Genomic DNA, 14,367 nt, shown 5'->3' with positions numbered 1-14,367 from the left:
GTACGCACCGGTTCGCTCGGCACCCGAAATCAACAGGCCGCCGCCGCCGCCAGTGGTCGCCGTTGCAAGCCAGCCAGCCAGCCAGCCAGCACAGATTGGCAGGCTCTATTTTCCCGCCTACTACACCACACTGACGTGACGCGGCGCTGCAGCCATACAGCCAGCCAGCCAGCGCATTCATTGGTGTTGACTCTTGCGGGTCGGCCTACTACGTGTACGATGGATGGCCTTCCCCGGCAGAGCACGGACCTGCTCACGGTTCATCACGTTCCTTTGGGGGAGGTGCGTCACGATTGCCCGAACTGAATTTCGCATTTTTTTCTCTGACGTCGACCGGACAAATTAATGTTATTTTTAATATTTGAAGAATACCGGAAAGCTTGTTTTAGGTCAAAGCCTGCCGGCAAGACAACAGTGTTCTATAACCTTTGAAATTTACTTAGAGAAAAAATGACATTCTAGTATTTAGGATTTGTAATTCAATTTTAAGGGTATTATTGATTTTAAATTTATGCTAATACCAAATGGAAAGTATTCTAATAAGCTTTTACTCTTAAGTATTTTATGTAAACGAATACAGGGTGTGACTAAAAATTTTTTTTGATATACTTTGCAAGTCAGCTAGTGTACTTTGTTAGTCGTACCTATTACATCATGAAAACACATTTGACATCATTCTAACACGGTTTTTGGTTAGGTGTCCACATACTATCATGAATAACTCAATCATTTTCCAATCAATTTCAAGTTTTTTATACATTTTTGGAAAACTTATAAGACAAGCTTTCTAGATATTTACACATTCACAATAGTTCTACAAAAGTTAGACGAGATTTTTTCAATTCAATATGAAATTTAATTGAAAAAATGAAATTTTTCTCACTTTAGCAGTCCTTACTTAAAGTGACCTTAAAAATGACCCACATTCCTTAGCTCAACACCACTTGTTTTATATTATTCAATCCTAAGGCTTTGGTCAAAATTTCAGCCAAGTCGGTCAACATTTGCGAATTTGACACCATTTTTAAGAGCTGTAGAATTTTTTGCTTTTCTTACATCACCCTCCTAATCTTACAACTGTACATCTTGCACAGGATTTCTATCTAGATACCTAGTTGTAAGATTGAGCGGGCAATATTAGAAAGTATATACAGTATCCCGAAAATCCGCCTTTTGATCCGAAGGTCCTAGGGCCGAGTCTCATATACCATTCGACTCAGCTCGAAAATCTGACAACGGTTCTAGGTCCATACGCCTGTAAACCCAAAACCACATGACATGACACGTGACATGGGTAAAGCAAATTCAACGTTTTTGTAGTAAAATACATCCAATCAGAAAATGATTCTAGTTGACGGTATAAAGTTAAACTCTATGGCAAAAAATTAGACCTTGTCGAAATTCATAAATTAATTAGGGCTTTGGATGGCCAATTGCATATTTTCTTCCAGCACCTTGTTCATTTCATTCTCCAAAAGTGTGGGATTTTTTTTGTTGTTGTAAATATTGACACAATTTTCTTTTTGCCATATTATTTGAAGCGCTACCGGGACCCTCGGAGTCCTCCAGCAGCCGTTTATCTGCTACGAAGAGCAGCTTGGTTCTTTATCAGCCGGTTCTTACACCACCGGCACTCTCGTCGTCCTTAAGCAATTTTTGTTACAGCTGGGGCGCCGCCGCGATCCTTAACGTTCTCGAGCGATCGCTGGTGAAGTAGAGGGCATCGCTGTAACCCACAATGTTCTCCAGCAGTCGTTGTCGAAGTACGGGTGCCACCGATTTTCTTGATCTCCAACAGTGGTCGTTGTCGAAGTTGGGGAGCCGCTGGAACTCTCGTTGTCATCCATCCAGCGGTCGTTCATATGTTACGAAGCGCTGCCGGGACTCTCAAAATCCTTTTGCGGTCGGTCGATGCTGTTGGGAGCACCAAAGTGACTCGTCGTTCTTGACCAGAGGTCGTTGAAGTAGGGGTCGCCTCTGAGACCTTCGACCTCCTCCAGCGGATGTCATTGAAGCAGGTTGTTCCGTCGAGACTCTCATTGTCCTCCAGCAACTGATCTTATGCTACGAAGGGCTGCTGGGACTCTCAACGTCTCTTACTGTCGGTCGTTACAGCTGCCATGGGGACCATCACTGGTACTCTCGCGGGTCGTTGATAAAGAAGGGGATGCCGCCGGTGCCCTTAGCGTCATACAGCGATCGATTTTGAATCAGTGGGTTCCGTTGAAACTCTCGTTGCTATCCAGCAATCGTTGTCGAAGCAAGAGTTTCCGCCGGGACCCACGTCGGCTTCCGGAGGTCGATGTCGAAGCATATGGTATATGAGACTCGGCCCTAGGACCATCGGATCAAAGGGCGGATTTTCAAGATACTGTATATACTTTCTAATATCGCCCGCTCAATCTTACAACTAGGTATCTACATAGAAATCGTGTGTCAGATGCTCAGTTGTAATATTAGGCTGGTGATATATGAAAAGCAAAAAATTCTACAACTCTTAAAAATGGTCTCGAATTAGCAAATGTTGACCGATTTGGCTGAAATTTTGACCAAAGACTTAGGATTGAATACAAAACAGGTGGTGTTGAGTTGAGGGATGTGGGTCATTTCTAAGGTCACCCTAGGTGTGACCTTACTGCGATAAAAAAAATTCATGTTTTTAGTTAAATTTTATATTGAATCGAAAAAATCTCGTCTAACTTTTGTAGAACCATCGTGAATGTGTATATATTCAGAAAGCTTGTCCTATAAGCTTTCCAAAGCCTTGTATAAAAAACTTAAAATTGCTTGCAAAATGATTGAGTTATTCATGATAGTATGTGATTCACGTGCTCGTTCAATTCAATTGTTCAAAATGTCCGTTTTGACTCAAATCTATTTCTGGTCTTTTCTACTTTTATTTGTAACTAGCTGACCCGACAAACTTCGTATTACCACAAATTAAACTGTGTTGTACATAAATCGTGAATCTCGGATGACCTTCGTCACAATCTTGAGTTTTGCAAGTTTCTGGGGAGTCTATGGGTGTTTTAATATACAAATTTTCCTCACAGTAAAGTAGAAAACAACTCCCCCCATTGCTTAGCCTGATAAAATAAAGCGGATAGCATTTAAACATTCGCCATCATTACAAACCATTTTGCCGAATACCATTTTGCGGAACACCAATTCTCGGTTGACCATAACGCGGAGTTTAGAGTTTCGCAGAATACCATTTCGCGAAAAACCTTACGCGGGATGTACCATTCCACGGAATTTTTTTTTTTGTAGAAAGTACCATTTCACAGGGGTGACCCAACTGAAGGAAAGTAATAGAGGTCAGTAGATCTAGGAAAATAAATAAACCTAGATAGAGGTGATCTCTACGGCGGGCTGCCCGACGGCAGGTCGCCGGCAAAACTTGCGACTTGTGGTTTGTGGCCGCGCAAACTCGCGGCTCGCGGCTTGTGGCTGCTCGCTCGTCTCGCGCTGAATCATCTAATGTTACTATTGATAGTTTTTGGTGGATTAATGTTTTATGAAAGAGTAAAATTTCTCGAGTTCGATTAGTTTTTGAGTTACGCAAAAATTTCTGTTTTATTTGTATGAGAGTCCCTATCCCCCTACCACAGGGGTGAGGGGTCTCAAACCATCATTAAAAAAATTCCTGCCTCCAAAACTCCCCACATGCCAAATTTGGTTCCATTTGCTTGATTACTTCTCGAGTTATGAGGAAATTTGTATTTCGTTTGTATGGGAGCCCCCCTTCCTAAAAAGGTAAGGGGTCCTAATTCATCATAGAAAAAATTCATGCCTTTAAAAACACTCACATGCCAAATATTGTTCCATTTGATTAATTAATTCTCGAGTTATGAGGAAATCCGTATTCCATTTGTATAGGAGCCCCCCCTCCTAAAGTGGGGAGGTTTCAATCCACCATAGAAAAAATTCTTGTCTTCAAAAACACCCACATGTCAAATTTTGTTCCATTTGCTTGATTAGTTCTCGAGTTATGCAGAAATTTGTTTTTCATTTGTATGGGAGCCCCCCCTCTTGGTAAAGGGAGGGATCTCAAACCATCATAAGAATCTTCCCTGGCCCCAAAAACCCCTATATGCAAATTTTCACACTGATCGATTCAGTATTTTTCGATTCTATAAGGAACATTCGGGCAAACAGACAGATATAGTTATAGATTTGTATGGAGGCCCCCCCTCTTAGTGGGGGGAGGGATCTCTAACCATCATAAGAACCTTCCCTGGTACCAAAAACCCCTACATGCAAGTTGTAAGATCGGTTCAGTAGTTTTCGATTCTATAAGGAACAAAGAGCAGACAGAAATCCATTTCCATATACCACGTGGACAGCTTGTCCACGGAAGGGGGGAGGGGGTAAGGAAAATGTCCACGTGGACAAGTTTTTTTTTCATGCAATAGAAATTAGAAACAGCAATATAGAATTAATTATCCATATTAGCATTAGCCATTGAACTTAAAAACAAGTTCAAATAAAGTTTTACATTCTGACGAGGCATATGTTCACGTAAACACATGAACCGAGCATTACGAGATCACGTATCTGGCATAAATCTTGTTGAAAAGATTAAGCCTGCGTTAGTACACAGTTGTTGATTGCCTAGCCTGACATTTGATGTAATGCAATAATAAACAAAATATATTATTTTTTACAACTCTTGCCTTCTTTGGGAAATGATAAAGGTAACGGAAGAATCCACGAATATTTACCAGTCACGTGACTCATTTATCACTTAGGTCACGCTTGCACCAAATGATTGCATTTTGCCTCAAAATCAAATGCAGCTCGCCAAAAAAGGGCTTCCATGGACAATCTATTTCCAAAAGGATTCGCCTTCAGAAAATTTTACTAATCACATTGCGTCGGAAAGGTCTTGTGTTGCTTTGAAGTAGATGGCCAAGCTGAGATGTTCTGGTCAAAGATATTCTAGACAAAGATACTCTGGACAGAGAAGATTCGTCAAGCGAAAGTCAAGCTATCAGCTTTCTTGCAGTCGATAATAATTTGCAGTAGACAAGATCATAAGCATTAAGGTCTCAACACCTTGCATACGGATTTTAATAAGCTGCGGAAAGTTGACGGAAAATACATTAAAAACTCAAATTTCCGCAATGACTAAAAAGCCATATGCATTGTGTCGCGGCCTTTAGACTGGCGCTTCCTTTCACGTAAGCTTTTTTGATAAATACTGCATAAATCAAGTTGAAAACAAAATTTAGAACAATGCATTTCTGTTAAATTTGACATAAGAAAAAAATGTCCACGTGGACAAACAGGGGAGGGGGGTGGGGGTTGAGCGAATGTCCACGCTTTTCCACGGAGGGGGACGGGGGGTTGAAAATTGGTATTTTTCTGTCCACGTGGTATCTGGATGGCCCCTAAGCATAGATTTGTATGGGAGCCCCCCTCTTAGTGGGGGGAGGGGTCTTTTGCCATCGAGAGAACCTTCCCTAGGCCCAAAAACCCATACATGCAAATTTTTACGCCGATCGGTTCAGTAGTTTTTGATTCTATAAGGAACATAGTGACAGACAGACAGACAGAAATCCTTTTTTATAGGTATAGATTTGTTATCTTGAGTTTACAGTGGGGTCGCATGAAGGGGTTTGTCCGACTCAAAAGCTGGTCGCCCCCTGTGTGTCCGGAACACTCTCAGAACGTGTCCGAGTATGACCAATGTGATCCTGGACACTATATATGACAACAAATGAACTAGTTATGCAGTTTCGAGTACAGACTTAGAGATGTCACATGTTGTATTTTAGTTAAATACAGAAACTGATCCCCGTTGAGATATCCGGAACATTCACGGACATGTTTTGATGTGGCCAATGGCGTCTTGAACAATATATACGACTACCAATAGTCTAGATTTGCAAATCCGTGTGTTTATAGGCGTAACATGATGGGTTTGTTGTGATTCAAGCTGCTTCTATGTTCAAGTCCCATATATTCCGGAACTTGTCTCCACTATAACTTCGGAATCGTACATCCGATTCAAATTCTTTTCAATAGTGTTCTTCCAGGCCAGCGTTTCCCAAATGCGGGTTCGCCCATAAAATGTTCCGTTTGGTAGTTTTTGCAGTCGAATCGGTCCAGGCATTTCCAAAAAACAGATGCTTATTGATATATTTTTACTACTGTGACTGTTATGCGTTTATTTGTAATATGGGACTGACAAAGTTTGATTTTTTTTTAACATTTTGGGAACAAAGATATTTTTTTTGTTTAAAATATTGAAAAAATAGTTAATTTAAAGATGATTCCCAGGTTTATCTCAAAAGTGGTGAAAAGCCAGATGGGACTGTTATGCGTTTATGGGCAGTATTCCTATGTGAAAAAATGCAAGAAATCGATTGGTGATGGTTTCATCCTGCGCGGACTTCGGAAAGTGCTACGTTTTGCTCTATTTTCCCCAAAAGTCATGATAAAAGCTAATTAAACAATATAAAAACTTATTTGCCACTCGTGAAACGAACTCAAATAGTTTCCAAATGTAGTCCATCTATCAGAAGAAACAAATCTTATCCATTCCATACTGTGCGAAATGCAACGATAGTCTATTTTGCCAAATTCACCCCTAAATACATAGTAAAACCTAATCAGAGTGATTAAAACTAATTTAAGGACAGGGGAATATACTCGAATACTACCAATTTTCTCGAAAGACATCAGGAGTGTTGAATATCATCGATTTAGTACCGTGATGAATTCACAATCGGTCCGTTTTGCCTGATTCTCTCCTAGATCTTCAAAAACATGTCCATTTTGCTATTGCGTAAAAAAATCGTAATCTTTCAACGATGGTGTCTTTAGAGAAGTTTATCAAAAAAAAAAAAAAATACAGCGCATCATTTTAAACTATCAGGGCGATCTTATATTTATCTATCAGAGTGGTAAAAACTTTTGTTTTTTCTTGAATACGTTCAAAAATCAAAACAATCAAAATTTTTTTTCAGAAAAATTACAGAACACATTAAAATGAGTAACTTTGCTGAATATAGTAACTATTTATCTTTTGCTAGTTGCGAGATATAATGATTTATTCAAGAAGTAAACTTAAAAACCAATTCTGTACAATAACTTCGCATCCAATTTATCTATTGCTTTCAACTGTTCTCCAGAGTTATTCAGTATGATGAAATCTCCTTTTTTTGAAGACTGTTTTTGCCTTTGAGTTAGTTAAATCGCTCTAATTAGGTTATCTAAGTACAGGGGTTAAACAAAATGATTGGGACAGGCAAAATTTTGTTGAAATTCAAACGGCCATAACGGGGAAATCTTTCTAGTTTTTCTAAAATATTTTAAGAGTCGCAATAGTCAGCGGACACCGGACCCGCCGTTTGAATTTCATTAAAAATTTGCCTATCTCGAAGGTTACAAGCTGAATTATGGTTGTTGTATCTAAAAATGTAGTCTTTGCCCAGACAAAGATTGGAAGATACGATTAGACAACTGGAAATTGTCTGCACTATTTTGTTTAACTCATATTTTGTGTGGTTTGTTAAAAAAAATTCCACTAATTTTTCAATTTAATTAATTTTAAATTGCATGATCATTCGATTTTCAACAACAAAAAAAGAGTACATATTTCCCACGGACTGATTTTCATTTTGTTCGAAGCGTTTAAGGCTTCGCGTGTTCTCACCAAGAAAACCCTAAATCGCCTTCACCACCGCGTGACGACCGCGGTGCCAACACTTCCAAAAACGCTGGATGGTTAGTACTCAAATTTCCGAATCATGCCCATCTTTTCACAGCGGATGGATTTCGACGACCCAGCAAGCCTCGAGCAATTCGAGTGTTGTTCCTGGAACGGCGAATGCAACCGCGAGCGACACTTTCACGGCTTGCTTCGATTTCTACGAAATCCACCCGACCAATATCAACCAAGTTTGTATTTCGGCACAATTTGGAAGTCGAAATCGGACGCTCTTTGTTTGCGGCACCAACTCAAAACCCACCGTGTCTCGGACGACGGGGGCCACGGCGGGGCGCGTCGGTAGGAGAATGCCGAGAGGGCGAGCAAGAAGAATCGCTGCGTCTAGACGCGATTGGAGAGTACGACATGACAAGCAGTAGCTCCCTCCCCTCAACCACCAACCGCTTCGTCCTAGGCCTGTGTACAGTAACCTGTTTGCATCCATCGTGTGTGCGAAAGCCTTTGATCAGAACTTTTGTGTTATCATATCTCTTCATACGGGTGCTTGACGGCATCGCGCGACCGCGACGAAAGCGGCCAGAAAGGAAAATCGGCAACCGTCGGTCGACCCTGACTGGAGTCGGCAACACGATTTGTTTGTGTGTGCCTGCCTCTCTGTAAGGTGAAACTGCGGGGAGGAGCGGTTCGGTGCGAAAGAAAGAATCACTGTTATTTATTGAGCTGGTCAGTAACCTAGCTAGGACTGGTTGCTTCCCGAGGATGCTGGCTGTTTTATGATGCAATTATCGCTTCGGCAAATGGATCTCCAGAACTGTACGAAGAAAGAGAGTCAAAATAGGCGATTGAATTTCAGTTGGAGAAGAGGGTCATCCCCCCGGGGGGTTCGCAGAACCCTGAAGCCATTAAAGTGGCCACATATGTCGACGCTTCGCCCCGCTATTCCCGTCGTCATCATCATCTATTGTGTCCAATTTCAGCAATTTGTAGTCGGACAACCTAATCTTGCTCGATCTCATCATTGCCCCATCCGACGACAGGACAGGACGCGGACTCCACCGGGGGGTCCACCAACTGGCGCGGTTGGTCAATCTTTTGATTGGAAAATCGCGCTCCGGTGCAAATTCTTTTCATCGGTTTCTGCACCACAACGCGCCAGCCAGCGCATAATTAAATGTGCAATTCATCATCGTCATTGATGCGCACCAAACATGGAAGAAACGCGCAGTGCGCTCTTTTTAAGACGTTATCAACGCCATCTAGCTGCAGTTGCCATTGCATTGGCAGCTCATCAGAGTTTTCCTTCCCCATGATGCTGCCGCGGTGGAAGATTTTTTTTCTTTTTCGTTAGAATCTGGTTATTCTCCAGCTCTCTTTTTGCAGTCTGTTTCGTAGCACAGTTTGTTTTGTAATTTACGCGTACTTGCTACGGTCGTTGAACCTGGTTTCCCGGTATATACCGCCGCTACGTTTCCGGACGACAAGAATGACATCTTGTTCTGATGTTCTGGTGGTTTCGAACGTTCGATAATAGGTAACAATCGGTGCTGCCGGTTATCTGGTTGACGGAATCAGCATTTTCCCACACTACTTTCCTGCTCGAAAGTGCTCGGGTATTGTGAGAACCATCAAAAAACCGACGAAACTGCACACTCCATTTCACGCCAATGTCGTCGATATGGGTGAAATTTCCTCGAAAGCAATTTACCAACGGTAAGCTTTTCCGAAACCGAAAGCAATGCAATTATTTTTTTTTCGTTTTGCTCTACCTTCACACAGCAGCGACCGACGGCTGCAGCGGCGGCATTCGTTTCCTTCAATTGAATTTTCGATTTTGAAAGCCCCACGCGATCGAACGGTACCGTGCCGGTTGGTGCAGGTACGTAATGAGTCACCTGCCTCAACCGATTCTCACCGTGCTCGAATTACAGCAGTTTTTTTGTTGGTTCGAACCAATTAACAACAACAACGACAGCAGCAGGCTATGGTTTCATTTTTGGCTGACACTGCCATATTGCGTACGTTCGCGAACAGTGAGTGTAAACAATACCCTTAAACAGCATAGAACGAGAAAACAAAAAGTTCTAAGTAAAGCGTAGCACGTGAACGCATTCGATGCTGCTCTTGCTCTAGCGGCAGGGAAACGCGCCAATCCACAAGCGTACGCACTTTTTCGTTGTTTGCTCCTCCTCCTCCACCATCACCATCACCACCAGCACACTAACGTACAATTGGTTTCTTTGTTTCTTATGAACGAATGATGGCCGGGCCAGTTGGTTGGTACGCCATTCTTCTAATACATGTTTAGAAATTCGTTTTCGTGTGTCTTCTTTCTATGCCTTCCGATCCGAATCGTGCCGATGCTTCACCACAAGCCAATGCCAAATTTCTGAAACCGGTTTTTCGTTCGTTCGTTCGTTTACGAATTAGACATAAAATTAAAAATGGTCGCCTTCAATGATTTCTTTTGCGTTTCTTTGCAGGGCAAAACCGCGCCTCTCGCCGATTGGTGGCCGTCGAACCTACACCGAGGACGAGCTGCAAAGTGCCCTACAGGACATACTGAACGGTAAGCTTGGTACGCGTCGAGCGGCCGTCCAGTACGGCATTCCACGGTCGACGCTGCGCAACAAGGTCTACAAGCTGGCGATGGAGCACAAGCGGGAAATGCTGCACAACATGTCGCTTGCGGCCCTGGTGGACGACGACGACGATAAGGACTCACTGGAGGATGAAGGCAAGGACGATCCGTACTCGATGAAGCTCAACCAGCAAGCATTTGCCGAAGCGTACCTGCGAGTGTACCGGGGCAATAGTAGCACCCCAAAGCTGGAACCGAGCTCGAGTCCGGCGACTCCTCCCCAGCAGCAGCGAACGCCCGAACCTCCTCTGCTGAAACCCATACAAACTCAAACACCTCAACCGACGGTACCACCTCAGTCATCTCCGCTGGCAGCGGCAGCAAACAGTCTTATCGATCCGAGTCTACTACTGCAACTGCAGAGCCTACTGCTGGCAGGAGGCATTCCGGGCTTGACCAATACGGCGGCACAATCCAATAGCCCCGAGGAAGCTGCTGCAGCTCAAGCAGCACTGGCTGCCTTACCTGAGCTGTTGAAAAAACTCATCCAGCAGCAGGAACTGATCGCCGAACAGATCAAAAAAGCCACCAGCAGTGAACCGAGGCCCAGCGCGGTAACGCCAACGCTTAACAACGGCCAACCAATCGATCCCCGGCTGCTTCCGTTTCTACAGGCGCAACAGCAGAACAAACCTCGAACGGCTTCCGGTACACCGGAGACAACCTCTTCGCTGGACCTGAACGATGGCGGAAGTGATGACTCGCAAGTTATACTGAAAATTCCGTCCTACAAGCCAGTTCCCGGCAGTGCTCCGACAATGCCAGCGACGGCCGCAGCTCTACTGGCGGCCGGAAAAAATGGCGATCATCACAGTCTTTCAACTCCATCTCCGCCGACTGCTACAGCAACTTCAGCCGCTGCCACGGTACGGGACCTCAGCAGCCTGGTGAGTGGAACCCTCGGAGCGCCCGGGCCCAGTACCGCCAGCAACAGTTCTCGACCAGTACACAACACTAGTCCCCAACAGCCACAACAGCAAAACCCTGCCCAACCACCGAACCACCTGTCAGTCATATCGCCTCCGATGGGAATCAGGCCTCGAAGCAGTTCTCAATCACCTCCCAACTCGCTGCTGGGTGGCAAATCAATGCTTTCGATCAACGACGTGATCGCACGAAGTATCAGTAAAAACTTCCAACAGCATCACCAGTCCGATCTGCTCAAACAGCAGATGGAATCGATGGAACAGTACAAACGGCCCACCATTTCGGTCATCAAGAACCTGGGTGGAACGGACATTTCCCGTTTCGGTAGCAATCCGAACATTACCCAAATGACCGCAGCGCAGCTGGCCAACACCGGCACCGGAGGCAAAGGAACCCGGCCGAAACGAGGCAAATATCGAAACTACGATCGTGACAGTCTGGTGGAAGCGGTCAAAGCCGTACAGCGAGGTGAAATGTCGGTACATCGTGCGGGAAGTTACTACGGTGTCCCCCATTCAACGCTGGAGTACAAAGTAAAAGAGCGCCATCTGATGAGACCTCGGAAGCGAGAACCCAAACCCCAACCCGGTTTGGATGGGCTAAAGTCGGACCTCGGAGCCAGCAGTTCCGTCATGAGAACGCTTGATAAAAGTAAAAGTCTGGCCGGTCTTGGGTCCAGCTCCAAGCAGCAGCAGCAACAACAGCAGCAGCAGCTGAAGAGTCAATATGCCAGCGCCTCGCCAAATGGTGGACTCAAAATGCCAATGTTCGACCCAACGATGGCTTCACAATTGCCCTATGCATCACCCTTTCTGTGGCCCCATCCGGCCGGTTTCACCGGTCTTCCGATGGATTTTGCGCGACAGTCCGCCGGAGCGGGTGCCAGTACGAGTGGCCCCTCCAGCGATAATATTTTCGCTTCACCCATGCTGCAAAGGTTTCAGCAGGAGCAACAGCAAAGCAGCAAAGTTCCCAACCCCAGCGGAACGAATGCACCGAAAACGGCTCGCGAACTGGCGGAAAGCATATACGACGGTACAAGTACAAACGGCTCATTGCTAGATGACATCATTCGGCACAGTCTGGACAAGAAACCAGGCGAAATGCCACACGGGGCACTGTTTGATCAGCTGATGAAATCAAACCTACGAACGTCGACCGCCACCGGTTCGGAGGATCCTTCGGCAGCCCTTCTTGCCAGGGTTGGTGCAAAGCGCAGTGCTACCAGTCCGCTCAATTACCTGCCAGACAACATCAAGCGAGAGCGCGCTAGTCCCGGTGCGTCGTCCACCTCATCGACGGGCAGCACGAAACCGGCCGGGCTCGGTTCTGTCAGCTTCAACGACCACCATCATCACCACCAACAGCAACAACAGCAGCAGCAGCACCAACAACAGCAACTTCATCTTCAGCAACAGCAGCAGCAGCGACACTTGAATACCTCCACCGATAGTATGCTCGACACTCACTCACTGTTGGCCAAAGGAAACCTAGCCGTCGAGAGCCTGATAAAGCTACGTGAGGATCTCACATCGATGTCCGTGGCGCACCATCATCAGAGGACATCAATGGAAGATCAACACAACGGTGCTAAGGACGACCCGTCCTCCTCCGGTCGGGCGGAACAGCAACCGCAGCAGCATCAGCAGCAGCAGCAGTTACTGTCACATCGGCTCGCTTCTCAAGGCAAGCACTTACCGACCGAAGACAGTTCATAGAAGCGACTGTCGCTGGATGCGCTACTACTGTGGCGCTCGCAAACGTTTCTAGGCTAGGAAAAAAAACGAAGCAAAATCGGCGCGTCCGACGCCCGCGCCCCAGGCGAAGAGCAAAATTTGTAGTTCAAATATTATTATTGTAGTTAAAGAAGAAGAAGAAGAAGATGTGGAGAAATCAAATGGCACACACTATGGGCAGGTGTTGACAATTTTTATTCATAACTGTTTTAAACAAAAAAAAAAACACGAGAATCAAAACTAATAGGACACACGATGAGTATGATGATGATGATGATGAAGAAGAAAAAAAATAGATGAAGATGATGATCTAGCAGTGGAAGGAAAATCGCGAATTACAGTACACTATAGTGAAACAATAGAGAATGATTTTTAACGTGAAACAAAACAAGAAGAAGAAGCAGAAGACGCAAATTTTTTGACAATCGACCAATAGGCTCTTGTATTTCCTTTTCCTCGCTCCATCTTTCTCCTGGAAATTCCTTTTCCCGAAACGCACCCGGATCAAACTAAACAGAAAAAAAAGAAAATCGCACCATTCGGACAATCCGGGTATCCTACCTAGTTCTCCCCAGCAGCAGCAGCTTACGAAACAATAATCAGAAGGTCTGATTTTTATAATATACCAAGTGAAGGTTGATCTTTATGAGACACAACTCGTACTCGTACCGGAGCGAAATTGGATTTTTTTTAAAATAGAAAGCACCACAGTCAAAACATCAAGTTTTGAAGTCAGTGACCGTGGCGAACCCCGCTAGCCTGCCGTCGTACCGCACCGCACCGCGGAGCGAGCTACAGTGAGTACGTTTGGAATAATCTGTTTGTTTGACCACATTTCAACCCTGGCCACGAGCTGTCACGATTGATTTTCAATTCATTAAGCCTAGCAATCACTTCAAATTGGTCAGCTACTATTGCCGGCCTGCTTTGTTTCGATAATGATGCAACAACAATAATAGTAGCAACAATAACGAGGAAAAAATGAGAATATGAATTGCTTCCCACTGCGGAAAAAAGATTAATTAATCTGCATTTGTCATGCAGGCAGCGGCGCAGCAGTGACAAACAGGGTTGCTGCTGGTTGCGTCCCTTTCTGTCCTGCACGCATTTTCTTTGATCCAGTCAAATTGAGTTGAAAAAAAGACCAACCATTCAGTCACCTTCTAGCCAGTAAATTTACCTTTTTCTGAAACATTTTTGAGCTCGCAGGTCAATTAAAACGATTGCTACGTAGCAAAGCTACGGCGCACTCGTAATGACTGCGAATTAAGGCCCGGCTTGGCGGACGTGGCAAACCAGCCAACAGGGAAGGAAGTAAAACGAATCGATCAAACACGCAATTATCCAAACCCTCAACAGCAGACATACACACACATACAAGCGAACGC

At 44.6% G+C, this 14,367-nt stretch overlaps 1 protein-coding gene across 3 annotated transcripts in view; it reads left to right on the top strand.

Annotated features, from left to right (window-relative positions):
* The window catches only part of LOC128732706 (mushroom body large-type Kenyon cell-specific protein 1), a 322,866-nt gene that overhangs the window by 283,686 nt on the left and 24,813 nt on the right, over positions 1 to 14,367 (top strand). For all 3 annotated transcript variants that reach the window (XM_053826022.1, XM_053826021.1, XM_053826024.1), the window contains one exon: positions 10,159 to 14,367. This exon is cut by the window's right edge and continues 24,813 nt beyond it. In XM_053826022.1, the coding sequence (XP_053681997.1) occupies positions 10,159 to 12,961 (2,803 nt within the window). In that variant the 3' untranslated portion in view covers positions 12,962 to 14,367. The remainder of the gene's footprint in view (positions 1 to 10,158) is intronic.

Source organism: Sabethes cyaneus, chromosome 1 (assembly GCF_943734655.1).
Source record: "Sabethes cyaneus chromosome 1, idSabCyanKW18_F2, whole genome shotgun sequence".
NCBI classification, from domain to species: domain Eukaryota; kingdom Metazoa; phylum Arthropoda; class Insecta; order Diptera; family Culicidae; genus Sabethes; species Sabethes cyaneus.
Note: the sequence above shows the minus strand (reverse complement) of the source record. Positions and strands in the feature narration are given on the sequence as shown.